Source organism: Athene noctua, chromosome Z (assembly GCF_965140245.1).
Source record: "Athene noctua chromosome Z, bAthNoc1.hap1.1, whole genome shotgun sequence".
Taxonomy (NCBI): Eukaryota; Metazoa; Chordata; class Aves; order Strigiformes; family Strigidae; genus Athene; species Athene noctua.
In genome coordinates, this window is record NC_134077.1 from 53,165,879 (window position 1) to 53,190,908 (window position 25,030).

The 25,030-nt window shown below is 34.9% G+C and overlaps 1 protein-coding gene across 9 annotated transcripts in view; it reads right to left on the bottom strand.

Moving 5' to 3' along the window:
- Window positions 1-867: 867 nt before the first annotated feature.
- The window catches only part of ERCC6L2 (ERCC excision repair 6 like 2), a 59,396-nt gene continuing 35,233 nt past the window's right edge, over window positions 868-25,030 (bottom strand). For 3 of the 9 annotated variants that reach the window (XM_074932937.1, XM_074932938.1, XM_074932936.1), the window contains 6 exons: window positions 23,698-23,850; window positions 22,487-22,561; window positions 19,521-20,718; window positions 18,649-18,803; window positions 3,967-4,154; window positions 868-2,076 (listed from right to left, as the gene is read on the bottom strand). In XM_074932937.1, the coding sequence (XP_074789038.1) occupies window positions 1,107-2,076; window positions 3,967-4,154; window positions 18,649-18,803; window positions 19,521-20,718; window positions 22,487-22,561; window positions 23,698-23,850 (2,739 nt within the window). In that variant the 3' untranslated portion in view covers window positions 868-1,106. Of the gene's footprint in view, window positions 2,077-3,965; window positions 5,254-16,663; window positions 17,252-17,292; window positions 18,013-18,648; window positions 18,804-19,520; window positions 20,719-22,486; window positions 22,562-23,691; window positions 23,851-25,030 lie in introns of those variants that run through there. The other 6 variants (XR_012635623.1, XM_074932941.1, XM_074932942.1 and 3 more) reach the window with 6 other exon arrangements.

A 25,030-nucleotide genomic window follows, 5' to 3' on the forward strand; every position in this document is an offset into this window, starting at 1 on the left:
ACTCATAATATTTGTGTTTTAAATAAACAAACAAAAAAAATCAATCAGCAATCTGCACATACATTGCATATCTTCTAAGTGCACATGCAATACAATGCACCGAAAATTTTCAGAATACAATGCTTACAAAATGAAACTTGTTTCATTACTTAAATTGAGTAAGAAATAAGTTTTCCCAGTATAAACTATTTGTTTGGGGTTTTTTTTTCCTATCAGATACACAAATGTATGAAATAAATGGATACAGAGTCTGATTTACTGGATGGCATTAGATTCTTCCTTAAATTCACTAGGGAACAGAGTATATATTCTTTATATTTTAAAAGACACAACCTTTTGTATTTTAAGACTATTCCCTCTTCTTTTCTTGCATAAAAAAGTAACATCAACATATTGTCCAGACCACATAATCTCAAAGACATAACAGAATTCTATAAAAATGGGAGATGAAAGTGTAATGAGATGGAATTTGGTACCTAGCGTCACTTAATATGTGGTAGGTCTGGCACCGAAAAAGAGCAAATGGACAAAAATAGATGATTCTTTACATCATCCAAGGTGAGAAACTCACTGCCAGAGGATACTGAATTAAAACTCCATGGCTTCAAAGAGAGACTGAGCAAAAACACAGGGTGGGGGAGTAATCCATCAAATGCTATTCAACACAAAGACATCACCTCTGTCTCATGAAGTCCCTCAGTTTCTAGTAGTTCAGAAAGCATGTTGGAATATCATTGATAAATCCTGTTAATATCATTAGATTCTGCCAAGATAACTGAGGGCGTCCAAATGTAAGGGAAAAAATTGCTCAGTATTGCTACTGAGTCTAGGAATACGGTAAGAATTCAAGAAAGCAAAGTGCCCTCAGAACGTTTAAAGAAGTTTAATTAAAAATGAATATATCATAGCTTACAATATATAGCACATATGTACTATATGTTACATATGTATATATTCACATCTGTAAAACGTAAATCTGTATCATCATAAACATGAATTCATCACTTTGCCTTTCATTTCATGGAGGTATATTTTGCTGCATACTGCTGAAGTTGCGTATATTTTAATGTTCAACTAAAGTATAGTGCAACTCACATAGAAAACTTTCATTTTGCTACATTACAAGATGTAGCAGTGGATGGTTCATCTGAATCATCCAGACTGTATTTTTTCCACAGAAAATTTTCATTTTTTTTCCAAAGAGAACTTTCAGACGCTTCTCTCTCTTCTGTAACTGCTGGATGAGGTGCTCTTTCACATAGCTTCTCTATGACTGCTATGTCTGTGAGCTTTCTGAGGCTCTCCTGATTCTGCTCATTGAGCATGTCCCAGAAATCTTTTGGTCTCTCCTTTGATTTTTCTACTTGCCCTGAAGGGAATCTCCTTGGTGATTCTATAAGCCCATTTCCATCGTTTCTGAAGAGGTCATTGAGAACAGAGGTATCTCCAAGCAAGTCCACAAAAGACTTTTTCTTACAAGTCTGAGCTTTTCTCTCCCCATTTGCTGACTGAAACAGGGATCTTTTTCTTGGCAGCTGTGTTCCTTCTGAGTCCTGCTGTCCTTCACAACTTTTTACAGGCAGCACCTCAATTATTTCTGATTTACTGCTTAATGAGCCAGATGCCATAAAATCCTTGAATGCCTGACTGTTTCTCTTTTCGATATGTTGAGTAGCAACAGTGGGCGATTGTTTATATTTTGCATCAACACACACATCTTGCAAGTAGGAGTCATTGTGAAGCTGCTCTACTTTATGGCTCTGCTGGCTCTGTGTTTCTGTAGTTCCGCTCAGTAGTAGTCCTTTAGCTGATGAAGATCCAGACTTAGATCTCCCACAATTAACAGTGGATTTTCTTTTTCTGGAGTGTCTTGTATCCACTTCTTTTTCCTCATAGTCATGTGAAGCTTGTGCTGGTATTTCAACTGGGAGGAAAGACTCCATCTCTGGATGCTTGGAAATGTAGAATTCCTTCAACATCTTCTGCCTTGTTTCTGATGTAGCTTTTGCAATATGTTCTGCAAGTTCTTCCACTGATCCCATATTAAAGTGGGATACCATCTCCTCAAATTGTTTCCTGCAATTATCAAGATGGAAGAATGTGTTATTCTGACAACTTTAACTAGAAACAAAAGCGGCTTTTAAGCAATTTGTTCAATTCACTTACTTCACATAGCCCAGAAAGTAATTGCTACAAGTAACTTCCTTATTAGGAGCATTGTTTGTTTTTATTAGCAAAGAGAAGAAAGAATAATGACCTTAGAAGAACTGAAGTGACTTCTGAATCCCAAATTTCAGTGTGATTTCCTCAGGTTATGATCCAGAGACTTACTGTCTAGGTAGCTAAGATATCATACCAAATGACCAGATATCAGAAGGTATTTAGCTACCAAAAGGATGCATATGAATAGACAGTAGAACATTTTTTTGGAAAAAAAAAAAAAAAAAAAAAAGTTGCTCAAACTAATTTTAAAACCCCTTGCTAAATAAGAGCTGGATAAACACATTCACAGGACACAGTGGCTGTCCCCTCCATCCTATCCTGTGAGCTATGGAGTATTTGTTTCTGCTAAGAGGCCAAGCTTTAACTAAAGGAGATCATTCTAATTGAGCTAGCCATAGTCTGGGGTCAGGTAACCTAACTGGAAGGCTGGAGAGGTGGGTTTATGCTCTCTTGTCAGAGGAAGATTATGAAATATGTTACTGTTCCTGCATGTGGGCTCCAACAGGCATGAGATTTAACCCTCTATGGCCTCAAATACTGCTTGACTGGCTAGCTCTGACTATACCCTTTGTGTGTGGTGACTGCGACAGCTTCCCACTCTACCTTACAACTACATCACAAACTGAGGCACCTAATCACCCTCGCTTACTGCACAGCATATCCAGATGTACTAAAGTCTAACTGCAAGCCAGGTGCTAACAAATGAATTCTTCAAGAGTAAATGTGCTTAAGCTTGTTGTTAGATATGGCTTTAGTATCTTGGAATAACATCCTCAGTTGATTAATTGCCTTTGAAAATTTTACTTCAGCAAGTTATTGGTAACTATGATTACAATTTTGAATATTTTGGCATGAAGGGTTCTCCTCTATGTGCCTCTTAAATATTTAGAATTTTCAGTATCTGTAATATTAAGCAAGTCTGGTACTTCAACGATAACCGTTTGGATAGCTGGGGCCAGCTGGCTAATATGACAGACTCTGAACACTGACAGGTATTACCTAGATACCAACTCCCATGTAGTAGTTTAACTGTCTGAAGGCCAAACGGAAAATATATACCAAATCCTAGTTCTACAGGTTTGTGTAGTTAGATACAGCTTTCCACTTTCTATTTCCAGATACCATCTGTCTGTCATTACTGACCTTCTATCTATATGCCAATGGAATTTACGTATTTATAATCGCAATAGCTTGGGGAAAAAGGGAAAAAAGGAAGAGAAAAAAATTGTCCTTCCGAGAATGAGGGAGGAAACAAAACATTAAAAGAAATATTAAAAGATATTGAGCCCCATGTTAAAAAACCTAAACACAAAATCTTTTTTAATAGTCTTTCATTGAAAGTGATGAGTTCTGAGCAAAACCAGTAGGCAGTCAGAAGCTCACCCTATAGAATTTGACTACAGACTTTAAACACTGGTTTGCATTACTGCATGATACACATACCATGAACACTCATGGTGATGACATCTGTACAGCTATGTAATATATGACACATTGAATCAACACAAAGTGATTTGTGGGTTTAATTTTTTCAATTCATATTATATTAATTTTATTATTCATTTCATATCAATTATGGTACTCTGTATAGTATGAGTGGAAGTTTCCCATTAGCTCTGCTCTTTCCATAGAAAATAACCAGTATCTCCTGAGTAGGGTTGAAAAAAAGACAAAAGCAACTGCCCAGAGAGATGTTCATTTCAACCATAAAATTTTACTTCCATCTCACCAAAACAGTCTCACCTGCGGATTCCTTTGGGTGTCTTTCCAACCAAGAAGGTGGTTGAACCTACTCTGTGTACTTGTTTGTTTTTCTGGGTAACAGGATGCATAACATACAGGTGATGTTGGTTACTGTTTGCCAACATTTCTTGCTGTCCCTTAATAAAGTCGTTCTTTGCTGTGTTGGCTTCTGGGTTTTCTTCGTTTTTCTAAAGTAAGACATGGAAATAGTCAAAATAGCTGTGTTTCTTACATAATGATGAGTTCTACTGCACCCAGATGTCACTCAGCACTCAATGGCTTGAATGCTAAGACTGGGATTAACAGCTGCAGTGTACACTACCTACTCAGTCACAAATTTCCAAGGACACTGAAGGCCAGTCTTCATTCTCTAAGAGTAAGGTGGGGTATTTTTCCAAACAGGTTAATTGTGATGTTAAATGAAAGCACTCAAAACACTCAAAGAAAAATTATTAAAAAATCACAACGGTATTCAAAGATACCAAAGTCAAGGTAAAAACATTTTTACCAGTAGTACAGTCTCTAACACACACATATACATGCAATTATTCAGAACTGTAAAGATACTTTTGGAAGAGTTATTTTGGAAGAGTACTCACATGTAAAGGAACAGAAAATAAAAAGTTAGACATTAAGCTTTCATCATAATACTGGTAAGATTAGAACACTGATGTTTCTTAAATGGAGAATGTCAATTTTAAAAGTAATAGAAAAAGCTAAAATTTTAATCAAATTCAAGAAGACTGTGCTACAGATCAAATCATAACGCACTGACAGTCAATGTCTTACACAAAAACATAATCCTATTTACACCTTAGTTATTTTTCAAAAAATTTCACAAATTCTTGTCAAAATTTCTTGTTCACCAAAAAGCAAGGTGAGGTAAATATGAAAATTAAAGAATGTGTTTGAAGAGCAGGGAAAAACAGAAAAAAAAAAGCGTCATTACTTTGGGGAGTGGTTTTGTTTGGGGTCTTTTTTTTGTTTGTTGGTTTGGGTTTTGTTTTTGGTTTTGTTTTTTTAAAATTTAGATTAGGGGAAAGAATAGCTGCTTGGTGATATTCTCAGTCCCCCTACTAACATTAATTCAGAGATGAAAACACAAATTGTGTTCACACCTTGTCATCTGCAGTTCAAAATTTGGTTTTAGATCTACAGTGTTTCTTCCCAATGTGTTTCTATTTGATCCATGTTCACTTCCTTTATTTCCATGGGCTGTTCACAATGTTCTTGAGTTTAGGGTCTCACATCTGTTCTCAATCCATTATTTTGGCAAGTAACCTCAAACTAGCATACAGAGAGAGATGTTAATATTAAAGGACCTAAAGGCATACATTTTCACTTTAAGATAAATGCACAACTCCAAAGATTAAAATTTCACAGACTATTAAAAGTTATACTACACAAAACTGAAACCAAGGCCTCAATTAAGTTAAAACCCTTATTCTCCCAATAATGTCATCTACAGCATAAATATTCTATCTTGTTAATTATGTAAACATTTAAGATGTTTACAAATATATATGCATGGATAATACAGAACTTTACTTGGAAAACGCATGCTAAAAGTAGAAAGCAATGCTACTTTTAAAAGGTATTTATTTTGATGGAATTTTTGCATACAAAATATACATAGTATCCAGTTCTCACTATGATAAGACCTCATGCATTTGTCACTCTGTCAGGAAATCAGGATTGTATAATTTAAGTCAACCCTAACCATGTCAATGCCCATCTTAAAAGTATTTTAAACCCCCATAAATGTGCATCCATCTACCTCTTATTAAGCAAGACCAAAGTATATGAGGCAGCAATACTTTGGTTTACACATTTGTTCGAACACAGAAGATTCAAAATCTATTTGGGAAAAAAGCCAAATGTTGTAAACACACTGAAAGTCATAAAATTGCTTGACTTTGCAGAGAACCAGAATTAATGTAAAAAGTACTGCTAATTGCAAATAAACTCACAAACGGTATATTCAGTTTTGGAAGTACAAAATTTAAGTAATTGACCCAGGTGGCCAAACCCAAAAGAAGAGCAGCAAGATACTACCATATACACACAAAATCTTCATTTCTTTCTACCCAAGTTAGCTGCTCAAACTTTTTTCCTTAAGGTAGAAAAAGTAACTATAAACAAGTTACCCCAAGAGCTGCAGGAGCTAATGCCAGTGAAAGCCCATGGCCACTGTGAGTCACTCCTCAAAAACTTCTCAGCTCTCTGGAGCAAAGCCAGTTGGTTAAACGGCACGCAGTTAGGCTGAAACACAACTGGCTCTGTTGAACTTGTGAACATTTTTGAATGTTTGCCAACTTAAATCCAGTCCCCAACTCCCAAATCCAATAATTTATTTTTAAAAAGTGATAAACATTTTGTCAGTAGAACTAAAACACTTTTTTTCAGTTTTTCTTAAGATGTGTCCATGTTCACTAAAGGTCAAATCTGAAGTTTGTTACTCTGAACAATACATGGATGAGGCTCTAGGTAGAGGTAGATGAAAATATTCCCTGTATCTTTCTATTAGCATTACCATTAAATGAAGCGAAAACTTCAGTCAACATTCCACACTATTCTGCTTTCTTTTGAATATGGCTTCATGTATTACTCTCCTTAATTCTCCCCTCTCATGGCCAACTTCTTTCTGATTCTCTTTCAATGTTTGCCTTCTACTCACCAACTGAAATATATTTCATGATGAAAATTTCCTTTCAACAGCTTTCTATTTTCTGTTCTTCAAGCACTTTCTCTACCAAACTACTGTGTGTGTGTGTGTGTGTGCCCTTTATTTGCTCCTACATGAAATCCCATGTTGACTTTACAGTTACTAGTCTTGTTCACCTGAATTATCACATGCATCATATGTGTAAGACAATCTCACAAAGCAAGACTGAAATTAATACAATTTGATTAAGCTAGGAACCTCTTATGTTCTCTTATAAGATTCTTGTTCTTATACTACTGATACTAGCATATTTTATCTATTTATATCACTGAATGTCAGACCCTTTATGAATTAATAAATGTTATGGCCAAAGGAATGGAATAATAGAGGAAACAAAAATCCTTCAACACAAGAAGTATTCTGTGCATTTGGAAGTGCACATTATCTTTGTTTAGCTTAAAGTACTGTATATCCATTAATATAACTGGGTAAGTATAAGTGTTGCTGAACTTCTTGAAAGAACATTTGAATGATATAAGATCTGACTACAGCATTTCCAAATCATTATTGAAAAACTCAAAGATGTTAGTGATCACCCCATAAACATCTCAGGACTATAAAGAAACAGTGATTCAACATAACAAAATAAAGGAGAATTAAGAAGTCTTTTTTTTTTTTTTTTTGTCAAAAAAACCACCAACTGTTTCGCCAAATAGCAAGTCTGGCTTTGCTTTATCGTTCAGCCACATAACTACTGAAAAATGTTAACCAATTTAACACAGGGAGGAAAAAAGTATGAATTTTAAAAGAATTTTTAGAAGTAGATTGACAGCAATCATGAAAGCAGTTAGTCTTTACTAAATGTTTAACTATATTAAAGACAATATGCATTCACAGTGCATGTTAAGAAATTTCCACTGTACAAAGTGGAAAAGTTTCACTTAAATTGGCCTAGATACTTACTGATCATCTGATAAAATAAGTGTGCCTATACTGAATTATCTGTAACACCATTATACATTTCTGCATTCTTCACATTTTCTCCTTTCTCAAACCAGCACCTTGGCAGTGGGAAAAAAATGCAGCAAAATAATTCCTTTACAGCAAAGATAGAAAAATTTTGATTGAATTACTGAATGTAACATTTTTACTACTTTATTCAACTTTGTGTACTTCCATTTTCTCAATAAAATCTTCACACAAAGTTCAAAGAAATAATTTTTTTACAAAGACATTTCAAAGGTTTAGTTGAAGGCAACGTTTTTTTGGATTCCAAAAATTACATGAGACGTTACACTACAGAAAAAATCCCAGTAAATGGTAAGAAATAAAGTTAATGAAAGTACAGTAAGAAGTAATTGTGAAGTGCTATTGCAAGCAAGGGAAAATAACATATAGAAGTTTTCTTATTCTATCTCCTCTTCATTTACCACACTTACTCTGAAGAGGTTTTCCATATATTCCAATGCGAAAGAGGGATTATTACATAGCTGTGCAGAAAATAGTTTTTCACCTTTCATGTTCCATTTAGTCTATGGCTTTTTCAACATAAACCTGTGATAGGAAGATGTAAGTTATTTTCCTCCATTCCTCCTTCTTTTCTTATATACGTCCCATTCTTGAAAGTATCTATCAAGTTTTGGAGACCAATGATGAGTTTCCATTTCTTGGAGTTATGTATTACATACAGGCTCTAATCATGAGTGCAGCAAAAATGGCAGCATCTGCACATTTAGAGTCCCACACCAGTTCACAGTTAAGGGTAATGTTTTTCAAGAAGAATGAAGGCATGAAGCTCAGCATCAAGGAAAAATTTAAGTGCCATCATGCAGCAGTCACTTCTACTTAGAGATCCCATCTTGAACCTGCAACAGATCTTGGATCTGTTAGCTCTGTGTGACAATCCAACTGTCTCCTGCTACATAATTAGAGAAGTTTTAAAAATAGTACACACCTACCAAAGCAAATTTTTGTCTTTCTTTGACAGTACAAAACTTCAGTATCTATTATTTTTACAACAGGCATAAAGAGGTGGCTCTACACTCTGGGGCAATGAATGCTAATCCATGTATAAGCATCATCAGACATGACTGAGGTGACTGGCCACCTCAAGCCTGTGACTTCCCTCTTCCTCTCTTTAACCCCTTCAAGCAAGGCAAAAGAGAACAATGTTCATCTTTTTAAGTATAGCAAGATGAAAAAGTATGGGAGAGTAAATGAGCAGAGGCTAGGACTAAGATGAGAAGAGAAAAAAGAGAAACATCCAGAAATACTTGCTTTTTAAACTGGCTCACATTTGTGGCAATTCCTCAGCTCACCAGATTTAGAGGAAACTGAACTTCCTTCAAAAGCCTACATCTGAAGTTGAAAACATGTTTGCATAACTATCCCTCAGCCACAGTTGTACAGCTGAGAGAGCATATTTCTCTCTTTTACTGCCTGACTACCCAAAGTATCACTACGGAAAGTATCTTGGCCAGATACTGACTTCCACTCAGCAATAAACCTTTCTGTCTTCCCCACTCACAGCTGAAAACAGTGTTAACAGGCTTTTCTCTTCAGGTATGCATGAAACCACTCCTGCCAGATATCCAGGATACTTTCCACTGCACACTTTCACTGTTTGTTTTTATTTCTAAAACAAACAAGAAAGGCTTTCTCAGATCTCTAGCTGACTTGCAGCCACCTAAATCATACAAAAGCCTGAAACAGTGAATTCAGTAGGACTGTCCTCTTAAAATACATCTTACAAGCTAATAACAAACCCTTATACCATATTCTACTTCATATTTTCCCATTCCCTCAAAACCTGAGAAAGCACATGACTTTCTAGATATTGTGAACTGCAGTGGGTTTCAGATTACTATTATTTTGATCAGGTAATACTTACTACCTTCCAGTGAATTTATCTACCGAGATTACAATTCTGAATTATTTCAGCTAATCTTTTGTCCCTTTGTAATTTTCCTTGTTTTTTTCCCTGAGAGCTTTTCTCATAATATGTATGAATTACTATGACCTGCTTGGTGGTTTAGGCCCTGACAGGACTGGAGACCCCGTTGTCCCTCCCCCACCCTCAGCCGGTCAGGCTGGCAGTGAGGCACAAACCCCGGGTTAAAATAAGGAGAAATTTAATACGTGTGATAATCTGAACAACAACAGTAGCAATGATAGCGACAACAAACAGCAATAACAGTAAGCAAGACAAAAGATACACAGAGAAATACCACAATGGTTATGGAACAAACCCGCCATGAGCTCCCCGCCACCAAAGCCACACAGGAAAAAGCTTCGCACGCTGCGCAGGACCTGACAGGACCTGAGGGACCTGACATCAGCATGGTATGAATAACCCGGCTGGAGATCCCTTCCCCCTCTCTGCTGGGGAAACTTAACCTTATCCTAGCTGAACCAGGACACCTTTCTATATGCTTTTCTTGAACATATGCTATTCCTAGGTATTGTTTTTATTTTATCTATGTTTTCTCTACTTGTCAGCACATATATAAACACCCTGAAATGTTTGATACATGATTGTTCATTTTTGGTCTTGTTTCCTTCTCTCTTCTACACATACACATCCGACAAGAATTTCTTCCTAAATGATTCTGCATGCCAAGGAAGATAAAGTATAATAGCATCCACATAAAACTTCATGAAGTTTCTCTAAAAATGAGGTCCACATGGTTAAGAAGATAAAAGAAATTATCAAATAATGAGAATGTTTCTATTTTCACCTGATTCTTAAATAAACCAAAATCATTTTTCTATTTACAAAGGACACACTGCTGAACAAACTATGTACTTCGGATGGTTGTGGTGAGTTACACATTCTACAGTTTGAAATAAGCCTGAATCTTAGAATATTTTAGAATGACTTCTCATGTGGACATTCATTTACCCATTGAATTTAACTTTCTTAATTGAAAAGCAGTCTCACTTAGACTGAATTTATCTACTGTTCTAACAAAACAGGATTGTAGAACAAGAATTAGAGGTAATTGTATAGCTAATTGTCAGTACCACAGTTGTCAGAAAATGAAGCTAACCTACCTTAAAATTTTAGAATACTCTAGGACAATTGCATTATTCTCAAAATTCGTGAATTAAACAAAGCTACTCAGGATGCTGGCTATGACTGTAAAGGTATCTATTATTCAATAGTATCACAGCAGACCAATAGCTGAAATACTACTCTTCAAGCTAAGAAAACTTTTAGGCTTACTCTGGGTTCAAATTACTATTCAAAAATATTATGCAAATACCAAAAGACCAGTATTTAACTATTCCTGTTGATATAAGTGAAGAAATTTTATCAGACTAATACACAGTTATTTTCCTCTGGTTGTCATATCTAGATTTTCTGCTTGTATAAATTGAGACCAAAGGCATTCCATAAACTAATCTTTTGCTTGGTAGCAGAGAATTGACAATTAGGTCAACTGAGGACAGACTGTTCTCTCAATTTCACATTCACTTCTGTTTCTCTCCAATCAGGTAACAGAGTAAGTATTTCTCACTGGGAGCAGTTTAATTAATTTGTTGACAACTTAAGAAAACTAATTCCTATTAGCTGTATCACTTACTACTTTTTTTTTTTTTTCACCAAAAACTGGATCATAGATCAACATAGTTATTACTACTGTTGAGAATGAGAGGAGATAATCAGCCTGTCTCAGAATTCAAAGCTAAGAGAATTGTTTGTTCCAACAGAAGTCTATGGACTTGCACCTATCATCTTTCACTCTCTCACCCCTTCAGCAAACAGCAGCAAAACCAAAAGCCATGCACATACACCATAATGCAAATACAACTACATGCTTTACAGAATGCAACATATGAACTCACCACACTTAAAAAAAAACAACCAAAAGCCATACCGAAATGGTTAATTTCATTGTAAACTGAAACAGTAAACTCAAAGCAGCATTACAGGCCAATCATTTGGGAACAATTACTTTAAAGGGAATATCATTCCCCGTCTTAGAAGAGCAAGGATAATGGAATGTTATCTCCCAAAAGCCTACTCTTTGTAAACAACTATCTAAACTTGTTTAATCTGAAAGCTGTGCGAACACTGCGATCAGAGTTACTATAACTGATAGAAAAGTCTTTGTTCAAATAATCTACAAAATGTCAATGTAATACAAATAAGATAAAGAGAAGTTCTTAATGACACAACTTTTGTATTTACAGTATTTTCAACAGCACTTAAATCTGCATTGGAGATACAAAGGGCACGTTTCTTCCCAGGCTGACAGCATGCTTAGTTCTCTCATTTACACCACACTGCAATAACATAAAGAGGGGTTTACCATTAATCCAGGTTTTACTACAAAGAATCCCGTTATTTCTCTGTCAAACACTGGCAACAGTGCCAAATGTCTGTCATCCAATTCAGAGGATTAAGTCTTCTTTTATAGTGTAATTCTTGTACGAATTTATAAAAATACAGATATAGTTTCTTACGAGCTGGTCACAGTCTACATTTTGGCCTGAGTTCATGCCACAGAGGTTGAATATGACAGCTGGCAGGAAGCTGAGGGGAGAATACATCCTCCCCCTTTTCAGTCACCACATTTCTGTTGCCATAGTGATTAATCCTCAATTGAATGGCTGTCTTTGTACATTTCTTTTCAGCAAGACTTTAAGTAAACTTAAGTTGAAAACATGCAGTTGACTAAAAAAAGACAGACTACACATATTCAACAGGTACAGTAAAAGGTCTTGTGAGAAACACTTTTCCACATATTAAAAAGTGCAAATTAACTCTAATGTGAGACATCGACATCATCAGTTTTTCAAACTATTTACTTTGTCCTGTTCCTATTGTTGTCTTTTTTTTTGTGAAATTCTAAACCTTCTCCAAAGTCTTCCCCATGCTCCATCCCCCCTCACCAAGATTCCTATTGAAGAAATATGACACAAATTCAGCTTTAGAGGAACTAGAGAAAGCCTATTCCTGACTTCTGATTTGTGTAAAACATTTCACATAGGTTGGTTTTGACAGAGAAATTAATTAGGAAATTAAGGAATTGAGTCATTTAATTCAGTATAGTCTAGAAACATTAGAAAAAGATATTTAATCTTGCCTCTTGGAGGCTTCTACTTCTTATGGTAGCAAAGAAAAAGTTTCACAAATAACAGTCCAAGCTATCCAAAAACCAAAGGGAGTAAAAAGTTCACGCACTGAAAATCAGCCAGGCTGCTTTGGAACCTGGAACCCACCAGGAAAAAAAGGATCAGAAAAGTCAAAACCTCTAAAAATACCAAGCAGATTATTAAAGTCTTAGAGAAGTTGTTAACACTTTTATTTTATCCCCTAATTAATTATGTCAGAATAATTTTAAAGAAAATATCACATGAGTAAGACTTCCGCCCCCCCCGACTGAAATAACTGTAGGTCTGATCTGAAAATTATAGTTTGGCTTTATAAATCCACCATGTCTAGTCTACAGGTTCAATTCTTTTTTTTTTTTTTTTAAGAAGATTTTGTCTGCAATATCCTTCTTTCTGTAGTTACACAAGATTGTTCTTCATTTTGGTTTTCAGCTATCTTCTAACACATAGTGATGGGGTAATAGAGAAACTTCCTCTTGTTTCATGAAAAAAATTAGTTTTTAACCAAGTCTAGTTGCATACATGTGTAAACAGAAGACTTGAATTTAAACTAAAATGCAGAACACATATTGTTCAATGTCATTAAATTGGGCTAAACCCAACAAAATAATGCAGGAAAAATCAAGTTATTTATTCCAGTACATTAATTTTTAATATAATCTTCTTCCCTCACATGTCTACATAAAGACCACAAACCCTTCTCACAAATAATCTTTTGTGAAGTAGCATATCAAGTGTATTTAGTGGTCATACACATATAGAAACAACAAAGAACAGCTCTCAGGAATTTTTACTGGAGTGGATATCTGACACACTAAATAACATGTATTTTCTACCCTCAGATGTTTAGAATACTGAAGCCTGGTATGATCCTCCCTGCAACATGGCATCACAGATCTGACGATAATTTCTGTCTTAACATTTATGTACTGCTTTTGGCTGGAACAGACTTAACTTTCTTCACAGTTACTAGTATGGAGCTATGTTTGGGTTTGTGCTGCAAACAGTGGTCATAACACAGGGATGTTTAAATTACTGCTGAGCAGTGCTTGCACAGAGTCAAGGCCTGTTCTGCTCCTCACACCACCCCACCAGTGAGTAGGCTGGGGGTGCACAAGAAGCTGGGAGGGGACACAGCCAGGACAGCTGACCCCAACTGACCCAAGGGATATCCCAGACCACATGATGTCATGCTCGGCATATAAAGCTGCGGGAAGAAGCAGGAAGTGGCGGGACATTTGGAGTGATGGTGTCTGTCTTCTCAAGTAACCATTGCATGTGATGGAGCCCTGCTTTCTGGGAGATGGCTGAACACCTGCCTGCCAATGGGAAGCAGTCTATGAATTCCTTGTTTTGCTTTGCTTGAATGTGCAGCTTTTGCTTTACCTCTTAAACTGTCCTTATCTCAACGCATACTCTTCTGAATCTATACCCCATCTCAGCAGGGAAAGGGAGTAAATGAGCAGATGTGTGATGCTTAGTTGCCGACTGGGGTTAAATCACAACATCTTATGACTTGCTACAAAAAAATAACTAGAGATAATAGATTGCACACAGAGACACTTGACTGATTTAAGAGACACTTAGGTTCTGGGATGTACAATGAATTTTTAGAAGTACAGAGGAAGTTGAGATGTATTATTAACCTATAATACAGTATAATCTGTATCTCCAAAATCTCAAGAACAGCTGCCTGCCACACTTCTGCATGGAACAAAAATTCCTGGCTTCACTGATTACTGAGGCTCCTGAACACCTCTAATTATTGACACTTCAGTGCCTTCCACAGAAGTAGCACCATCAGAAACATCAACTGTTTGAGGGAAGATTATCATACTGTTCTTATGTCCTTTATTCTCAAAATCTACACTGATCTGATACTGCCAGTTGTGGTCAATGGTAAGAATATGGACAATCTTCAGACACAGGACAATATGCATAGTTCAGGAATTGTTGGTAGTAAGTTAAAATATTTTTATTGTAATTCTAAGTATTCTACATTTAAGGGCTATCAAGTATATAAATGCCATGTCTATCTAAACAAAAATTTGTTAGTCTTTTAAGCAGCTCCCTGATCATACTTGCAAAATAAAGTATAAGCAGATCTCCACTGCTGTAGATGACTATTTATGAAAGGCCCCTCTATAACAAGACAACAGTATGTCTCTTAATTGAAAATGGTACTCCTAACTAACAGGTATAGAATCTTATTCTATTTCTGTGCAATCCCATAGGCTTCTGTGATAAAGGAAACAGATTCCACAAAACACAATTTATTTTTCTTTCTTCAGGATCATGCAACAAAAAAAACCTTTCACATTAGTTTGTATATGACAACAATAGAAGCAAACTATCTTCAAATAGTTATCCATCTTTAATTCATATGCTGGACAGGATTTATTTTGACTAATGATATTCAACCATAATATAGTTTATTCTCTTGCTCATACAATTAATGCATATTTTATACTGTTAATACTACTACTTTTAGATTTTATCTAAAACCTGGAGAACCTGGAGCACAAAGCAAGCAAGAACAAAAGAAATAGTAGCGAGACCTACTTCTCATAAAAAGAAACAGGATTTTGTTCCCTTAAGCATTTCAAGGTACAGAACACCACTAGGTTAAAATAATATGTTTCTGAGAGAAAAGGTAGCTGGAGTGTATGAATACTATCACTGGATAGAAAATACACTTGATTGAAACCTACAGTTAGGTAGGTTAAGAGAGATTTAACTGTGAATTACAATAGTGCTAGCTGTCCAGATCTAATGCAGACCTTCTGAAGTAAAATTAAGGGAAGAAGCTATCACCAGACAAACACCTTTTCTTATCCCAAAGTTCAAATCTTTCACTTTCTATAATCAATTTAAATCCAAGCTTATTTATTCGTTACTCATGTTTTTAAACAAGACGTTACATACCTTCAAAATTCTTCTGAGTAACAAAATTCCCTGCCCTCTGTCCTTTCTACCTTGGCTTTCAAGGATCTTCTTCCCAGGCAACCTCTCTCACTTTGAATGAAGTCTTCACAGGTTTTGCAGTCTGCTCCAGTTTTAAGCAGTTTCTACAGCTCAAGTGACTACATTAGTCTCCATACTTCAGCAATAAAGGAAGGACTAATAAACCTAATTTACACTCCTTTTAGCTACTGCAGGTAGAAAACCAGGAAAAGACATTTTTTTTATATTGCTTTCCCGCAACTTATTTTTGCTGTTACTCATATTCACCTTATTTCCGTAAGTTAACTACATAAAATTTTGTGGGAATTCAGTGAAGAAAAAAATGCAGTTAGGTGACTAGTCAACAGCAAGAAATCAACAAAATGTCAATGTTTTTACAAAACATTGTCTTAATTGATTACTTTCTCTTAATATTTATTAGATTTTGCTTATTACTTATTGCTTATTATGCTTGTCACTCTAGATTCATACGTAAAGCAAGAAGCAAAAATGTTTCACTCTGTCTTCAACCAAGATATGCAGGAAAAGCTGTATTTCCCAACTTACAACTCATCCACTTCAACAGAATACTTTCTTCGCTTTTAAGTATTCTTGCATCCCTTTCCCAGAGATAGTAGTAATTTCTTGAAAAATTTATTTAAAACTTCTTAAGTCAGAAATTATTATAGACAGATTGCAAAGCAAAATTGTTAAGCAGGAAGACAGAGTTGGCATAGATAAACTGAACAGCACAAAAGATATTTCACTTTTGTCCTAAGGAGTCCTATCTATGAAATGAAAATAAGAGATCCTTTTCTGATCACTCCTACTTAGAAATAAGACACTTTGATTAAGCATACTTAAAAAGTGACATACATATTATTGGGGCATTATTCAGGAGCCTTCATGATGCTATCAAATAAAGCTTCAATATAAATACACTGTTAAAAAAACCTTCTAATTAAGAATGTGATCATTGATACCCAGAGCAAACTGAAACAGCTACACAATAGCTTTGAGAAACACTGTTAGATCAATGGTCTAGAAAGTGACAGTGAGAAATTCCAGATGACAAAAACTTTTCCTTCAACAACTATCAATTTACAGTTAACATTCCAATATTTAATAGTATAATTTTATTTACCTAAAATGATGGAAATTTGAAATGTTCAGCTGTATTTTTAATATTACACATCATGGTACTTTAATCTGTTGAAATTTTTTTTATTAAACTTCACTTGAAATCAGCATTCTTTTTATGATAACACCATTAGTTGCGCTGACAGTGAATGTCCTAACTTAAACTGATGGCAAATAAGTGAAGAATGACTAGCAAAGACTGATGGCCAGTAGAGTAACAATGATCATGTTTTTCACAGAACGCTTTTTAAAATAAAATAATGAAGAAAATAGTAGCGGTAATATTTTAAATAGTCCATGTTTCAAAGTTGTCTTATGAAGCTCTGGCAGCTCTTTGTTCAAGCAGAACACAAAAAATTCAAAGCTCCACCTTTAAGAATAGGCAGCCATCTAGGGACTATTTCTAGATTAATGCCACTACATAAAAGAAAAAACAAGAAATCAAAAGGAGAGGCAGCCTTCTCCATAATTATTGATGTTTTTCTTCCTATTTAGATATCCAAGAGAAGTGGTAATACTGTTGCTTTTGAGTGAAAAACAGATACCTTAGAAAAACTGACAAGTTAATCAAGAGAAATTAATTTGTAAAACTTGCAGTGACACACACTCTAAATAATGAGATGTAAGTTACATGAACAACATAAATGAACTCCCACAGACTAGTTTTGAACGTAGGTGGATCAACAGACATTTACTCAAAGTACTCTCTTTAAAGTTTTATTTCATTTATATTTAGTTTCGATAATGTTGTCTGCCATTACCATTACCTTTCTACTGTATTCTTATTTTTGACCAGCTTTTCTGTTAATAAGTGACATTATAATGCAAATGTGTTAGAATTGAAAAGGCCTCACTTTTACTGGTTGGCCTGGTTTGATCCTCCCAGTGTAAATGGCTTAATTAAATACAGTACATCAACAACACTGGAAGAAACTCTTTTAGCCACCACAAATGTTCAACAGCAACATAGTCTTATGGCTACAATTTCTGTAGTGATCAATAACATGTTTGTAAAGACTAAACTGCAGATTCATCAGTTACTTATTCTATGCTTGTGGTTTATCTTAAGTCTAGGAAACTGCAAATGTTTATTACAAGGCAAACAACAAAGTGTCCAGATAATCAGAGTAGATTAAAATCACTATGTAATAAGAACAAAAATAATCTGAAAGCTGTACCTCAATTTATTCCAGATTTGTAGGTATTCCATATGTAGTTGAACAAGATGCATGACCAAGAAAAAGCATAAAACCTATCAGTTGCAGCAAATGAGCATTCCCAGTAAACTCTATTTTTACATTTCAGTTAAGCACAGACAATCTAACTCATTAGAGCAACTGCATGTGTCCACCCCTAAAAAAAATAAAATATGTAAACTGATTTACATTTTACTTTCTATGCTACAGAGATTCCAGCATGTATTGTGGCAACTGGATTTTTGTTAACTGGATCCAGGACAAACTGAAATGTTTTCAAGCCTCAAATCAGAAAAACATGGCACAGAATCCAATTTCAAACACTCAATCTTTAATCTTACCATTTTTCTCACAGAAAAATCCCACAGAGGGTGCTGTGCTGCTTAATTCCTATTTCTTTCAGAGTGGGCCAATGTGAAAACCACCCCAAGAAACAAAACACAAAAGTAATTTATTAGACCTCCACTTGAGCCGCTTCCTCCTCCTTCCACCCTCAGTTGCTTTGATCATTCATGGTGGCCATTAACAGAAAACCAAGTTTGTTAGAGCTTTTTAAGATGAAAAATGAGGATAAAAATAAAAGAGTAAAAACAACGTTTCCCAAACATTTCTCTTTACCTTGGCACTACAGACTGCTACATTAGCAGGGAGCTGGGAAAACTGCTTCAACTCAAATACGTCTCGCACTGCCCACCGGCTCAACCGATTCTCAGCCTTGCTGGATCCAACTACATTCTGATTTGAATGAATATATGCCACTTCTTGAACTCCATCTGATATATTAGGAGAAAGACATAATCAAAGATGTTCATTATTCCAAAACCCTGAGGGTACACAGTTGCACTGAAGAAGGATAGTGTAACAAGCTTCACAACTTTCATGTAAAACTTTTTTTAAATTATGATTTCACTTAGCACCAAGTTTCTCAGCTCTATGAAATTAACAACAATCATTAGACTTATTTGGATTTATCCAGACAGCATAATATTGCTTCCATGTCAGTGTGTTGTTTTTCAGATACACAAAGAATTTTCAAAGAATCTATGATTTAATGGCTGCAATATTATCATTTAAAGTCTCTATAAGTCTCTTAACAGAATCAAATCTTCTACATAGTATTTCGAACTCCAAGATCACAATTTTTTTTATGTACTTAAGATTTTTATTTAACAGCCCTGTCAAGATTTTTATGGTTTACCGTTCAAATATTCAGATTTGTGAATTCTTAATAAATCTTCAATCCTAGCATCTTTCAACAGGCAGTGTTTAGCGAAATATTACGAAGCAGCCCATCACCCCAGAAGGCAGCAAAGGCTAACAGGTAATAAGAGATACAGAAGGACATTACTAAATAATTTAGCAGAGCATTTACTAGTAACTAGTAACAAAATAATGTATAACAGGAAGAACTTAAAACCTACCAACAAGGATAAATTAAACATGTTACTATACTAGTTGAAATAAATCAAAGAAATTAAATTACTCATTACCTAAATATCTGTCCATTGATTCCACTTTTTGCTCTTGATGTTCAAATTCAGTTTCACCTGCAGAAGTTCTGTGCACAGCACAGCTGCTAGACTTCATTTGTGCAACAGAGGTATCTTGAATAGTATGAAGCACTTTAGACCCAAACTGAACTCTGCCTCTCTGGCTTTTACACTTACAGCTTTGCTTTCTGGCATGAATCTTCTCAACTGGCAATTTATCTTCAGATGATAAAAATTCATTTATATTCTGAGAATCACCTTCCTTTCCTTTTCTATTGGGCTCTTTTGCTTGCAGCAGAGATTTAGAAACATTATCTAGTCCATTGGTATGAGTGTGTCTTTCTTTCCATTTTGAAAAGCTGAAAGTTTTTAACTTTCTTGATTCAGAATTATTGGAAATTTCAATATCATCAGACTCATCACTTATGTCACTTGCTCCTTTCAAATCTCTTGTGCTGTTCTTGATGTCTTCAGAAGACATGACTTTGCTGAAATTCAACTCAGTACTATGGAATCCAAATTGCCAACTGTCTTCCTTAAATACAAACCCATCTTTTTCTTTTGCTAACTCTTCACATTTTTCAGATGTTAACCTGTACATTTCAACTTTTTTAGTAAGCATTGGTTGTTGGCATGCTGGAACTTGGGTAGGAAAGATGACATCATCACCCTCTTCAGAACTGCTTTCAGTTTCCATGACTATATCACTTTGCTTTGAAATGCCTCGATCCTGACTTTCTCTGTCCCCTTCCTCCTCAGAACCTGATAAAACAAGACAGTCTGTACCACACACATCTTGCTTATCAGTTCCATCTGGTGACTGATCAACTTTTCCATGCTCCAAAACAGGTATGTGGCTTTGCCATTTCTGAAAACCACTATGCTTGCTATTTATATTTGTTCTTACAGTCTGACCATCAGAGCTTGAATGATGAGAGTTATAATTATTACCCCCTTCTTCGGTAGTTTCAGTTTCTCTCTGCAACAACTTAGAGAATCCACACTGCATTAGGGAAAGCTGTCCCTTTGTTACCATTAAATTATTTGCATTGCAAGGCTTGCTTTTGTTACATTTTTTCACAGACATTTCCAGAATATCATCATCACTAAAGTCATCACAAAAGTCCAATTCTTTTCTCTTTATTTGTGCCTGAATGCTTTGGGGATCTCTATCTTCATTACATTCTGGTTGTTCATACTAAAAAGAAAAATAATTTACAGCAAAGGTATTTAAAACATAAATAGATTATGGAACACACCTAATTCCAAAGCAGTATAAAAAAAAGTGGATTTTCACTGCGTTAATCAAAAAATATACAAAAATAGTACTAAAACACACAAGTGGAAAGCAAATACAAGACAAATCATAAAGAGAAATTATATTAAAGTCTTTGGCAGAATGAAATTTTAGCAGAACAACAATGAAAATATTATTATTATAAATTAACAGAACAATAAAAATATTATAAGTATTTAATTTAAATAATTGTAATTGTAATTATTAAAATATAACATTATTTTAGCAGAAAGATTATATGAGCCAATATATATGCACACTGCTAAAACAATTTATGTCTTCACAACACACTCATATTTTTCTAGTTTATACTAATCTTGTTGCAACTTTTCATCTTTCAAAGGTAGTTTGAAAAGTGACTTCATGATTCAAGCCTTAATACTGTGTAATGATATTCATAAAAAACATAATCTCACTCCAGTAGTCAACCTCTGTGTATATGGGGGCTAGCAGTTTAAAAGAGCTATGAGTAGGTGACATTCTGCTCTAAAATCAGTTGAGGCCTACTGTAATCAAACAGAAGTTATATCCCAAGCAACCTTAAAACACTCTGAAGATACTGAAGTCCAGAATACAGCTTCAAAACTCACTACTGAGACAAGAACTTTGATAATATGTAAAGTCAGAAGGGTGAATACTAAACTTTTGTACATGAAGAGAAGTTTTAAAACTATTAATCTTGATGTATCACCCTCCTTACCAAAAAGCATTTAACATAAGTTTAAAACATTACTGTTTGTCACCAAGTCCAAGGTAAGATCATGACCATACAGTGATGTATTAGCAACATAGGGTTATGACCAACATTATGACATACTGATTTAAATTAACATTGCCCACAGAAATCTCCAAAAAGCATGAGACAGTGACTAATTTTTAGTAGCATTCAGTATGATCTAATCTAATGATATTTTCATGCTTAGAGGCCATATTGTAAACCTAATTTTTAGTTTCCCAAATCACCTGAACACAAGTGTTCAAAGACATTTATAAAAATGCTCCCATTAAAGCCAATCTTTTCAGGAAAAAATAATTCTTGATCCAGAAGGAAACCATTAGATACATCTTAAAAAAAATAAAAATCCAGCACTGAACTGACCACTGATTTGGTGGGAATCAATTGCCTGAGTACATTAACTAAATAGCCCCTGTCTTCCACAGAGGTCCACAAAACCTGAAGCAAGCTTTCAATCCTCTCAACCAACTATACTCCTTTCCACAATTTCCTAACCAAAATCTTCTAAACAACAGTAGATGTAAGATTCTCAACTGACTTCTTCATCAGAAAGCTGTCATGTCATACTATAAGGCTGTCACTCTTAAAGACACTACAGAGCAATGCTTCAGTAAACAATACTGCTCTGTAATAACAGCATATTAGAAATACCTTCATTTGGACTGAGGATATCCAAGTGTTGTAAAGGTCACAGAATACTGTATTACCCAATGTTCAGAATATTCCATTTTAAATACAGAAATAGAGACAGCATGACATTACCTAATGTTCTACAATGTTAAACCAGAGGTAAACAAATCATAAAAGATGACAAGTACAATCTCAGGTAAAAGTATTATCCATCTAGCAACATACTGTCTACATTTGCCACTGTAGTATCAGAAACTAGAGGGACTGGCATGCTCTGGTCCATAGTGCACAAAGACACCTCACCTCTGAGCTGCATGGAGTGTCTTCCTTTAGCCATGTAGCTGCTGTCATGACTCCTGCTTCTACTCGCCCTTCTCTCTAAAACAATCAAGAATGTATGTAATAAACACTGTATGTATTCAAGTAAAAAAAGGCAAACAGAAAAAAATATTTTTCTTTCTTTTTACAGAGGCATAAGCACCAGATGTACAATCAAAGCCCAGACTAAGACTTACATTTTCACAATACACTTACTGCTGTTTGATCTAACACACAGTCTGCAGGCAAAGTAACATACTGCATAAACTGGGAGTATCTTATACATACACTGTTTTAATAATTTCAAACTTTTTTTCGAAAGCAGAATACCTGCTACAATGTTCATATTACATGCCATTTTTAAATTTAATTTAGAGAAGTTCTGACCTTAATATCCCCAAAGTACATGCTCTCACACCACATTACTCTTTTGGCTATGCTACCATTATACTGCTATATCACATTCGCCAGCCTCTAGCAATTCTAGTATAGGCAGAATAACAACATAAAGGATGGAACGAAACCTAGAATAAAGCTGCAATAAATTCTAAGATGCAAGTTAGCCACAGCAAACATGCTGCACAGAAAAAGGTATAATACTGCATATACTTAAAATCAGTTTGCACTCTATGCTATGGCATTGGGCCAACAGTCTTTTTAGAGTAACTAAGAAATTAATCTTAACACGAAGCCTCAGCTATTTAGTGTAATATTTTTAAATACAACATTATAAAGTATATTTTATTGAACAGTTTCTGACATCTCAAAATGTACTATAAAAAGGTTACTATAATCACAAAAAATATTTTCATGATGAGACTTCTGGCTTGAAAGGTGACTACTCTGAGCTAGTGGTGAATAAAAGGTACCTGTGCACAAAGCTGACAATATGTGAAAGTATCACAAAAATAAGTTACAGCATTTTTATTAGGAAAAGAAATCATTAGTAAACTTTTGAAAATTATAACCCAAACTTCTTCCAGGTTTTTTGTTTGATTTAAGGAAATTTATCTGGTCTACATCAAAGTGAGAAATTAGCAGGCCCATTTCATTTAAGTCACTGCATAGACAGGTACTGTTTAAGTTTCACCATTCTGTTTTATGAAGTGTTTCCATTCAAAATTATGACAAATATCTCATGAGGAAAGGAAAAATGTAAAACTAATATCCAAAAGTAAAAGGGTAGGACTTCACACCTCCAGGATGTCTTTGGTAAGACAGGACCCCTGAGTCCTAAGTTTAAAAAGGTTATGGATTCCAAAAAGCTCTCCTTGATGTTCCTTTGATCCTTGCACTGCCTCGAAATACCGCTTGGCATTTTCACTTCCAACCACCACACAGTGAAGTTGCTAAAACAGAACAACACAAGAGATTTCAGAAGTGTTTGCTCCAACAACATGTCAGAATTTCCTGGCATCCACATTATATACACAGCTTTAGTTGGAGCAGGCAGAAATTCCTAAGGGAGGATATTTTGTTTTAATTTCCCTGGCAGATGTTGGTATAATAGATTATGGTATAATAGAACCCGCTTGGTTTTACTGAATTTAAAAAAAAAAAAAGAAAAATCACATCTTTTACTTCATTGCTGTCTAATATCAGATGCCTACTATACATACTACTGTCACTCCTCTATATCTTGACTGCTCATATTTCCACAATACTAAATTCTTACTATTTTTTCATACTCTTTTGCACTGTATGCTTAACTTGGTAAGGACAAAATAAAGCCACAAGATTACTGCTACTGATCTCTGAATATTTTAATCATGCATTCTTGCTAAGTAGACTGAAGAGAAGTGACTTAAAAATCTTCCAAATGAAAAGGAAAGACAAGTAAACCGTTTGTCAGGCAGAATTAAAACACTTTTGAAGTCAGGCAGGATTAGCTGCATTCCAGTGACTGCAAGCTTTCAATACTTATATAATTGGTCTATTTGACTCTAAGTGGAAGAATGTCAAAACCATGGGTTTATGGATACCAGACCTGTAATAGTTTTTGTAACTGTCTCTAAGCAGCTGGTAGTTCTTCAGTTCTAGTAAATTCTAGTTCTAGCACTGAACAGGCATTTTCCTAAACACAACTCTTTAATTATGTAGGCCAGTAACTATACAGTCAAATTCTAGTTTAACGTTAGCTAAGCACAGTTAACATCCTCCTTAAATTATGCATGGTATTGACAAAAGTATACTTTAGGATACATATGTAACTTATTTGGCTTTCTATTATGTTATATTTCAATTTTACTTACATTAGTTTCTTCAATCACATATAAGGAGGTCAGACAACCAAACACCACTAAAAAAATTCAGCAATTATAAAATCAAACAGATCTTCAGTAGGAATACATGACAAACATGCTAAAGCATTTTCAAATAAATTAATGAAAAAGATGGATGAGAACATTTAGCTCTGACAGCACATTTGTATAGTTCAAATGCGACATGTCTGCATGCACTCATGGTTTCTGAATTTACAACATTAGAAAAAAAATGCATTTTCTTCACAATTTACTGAAAATTTCCTAA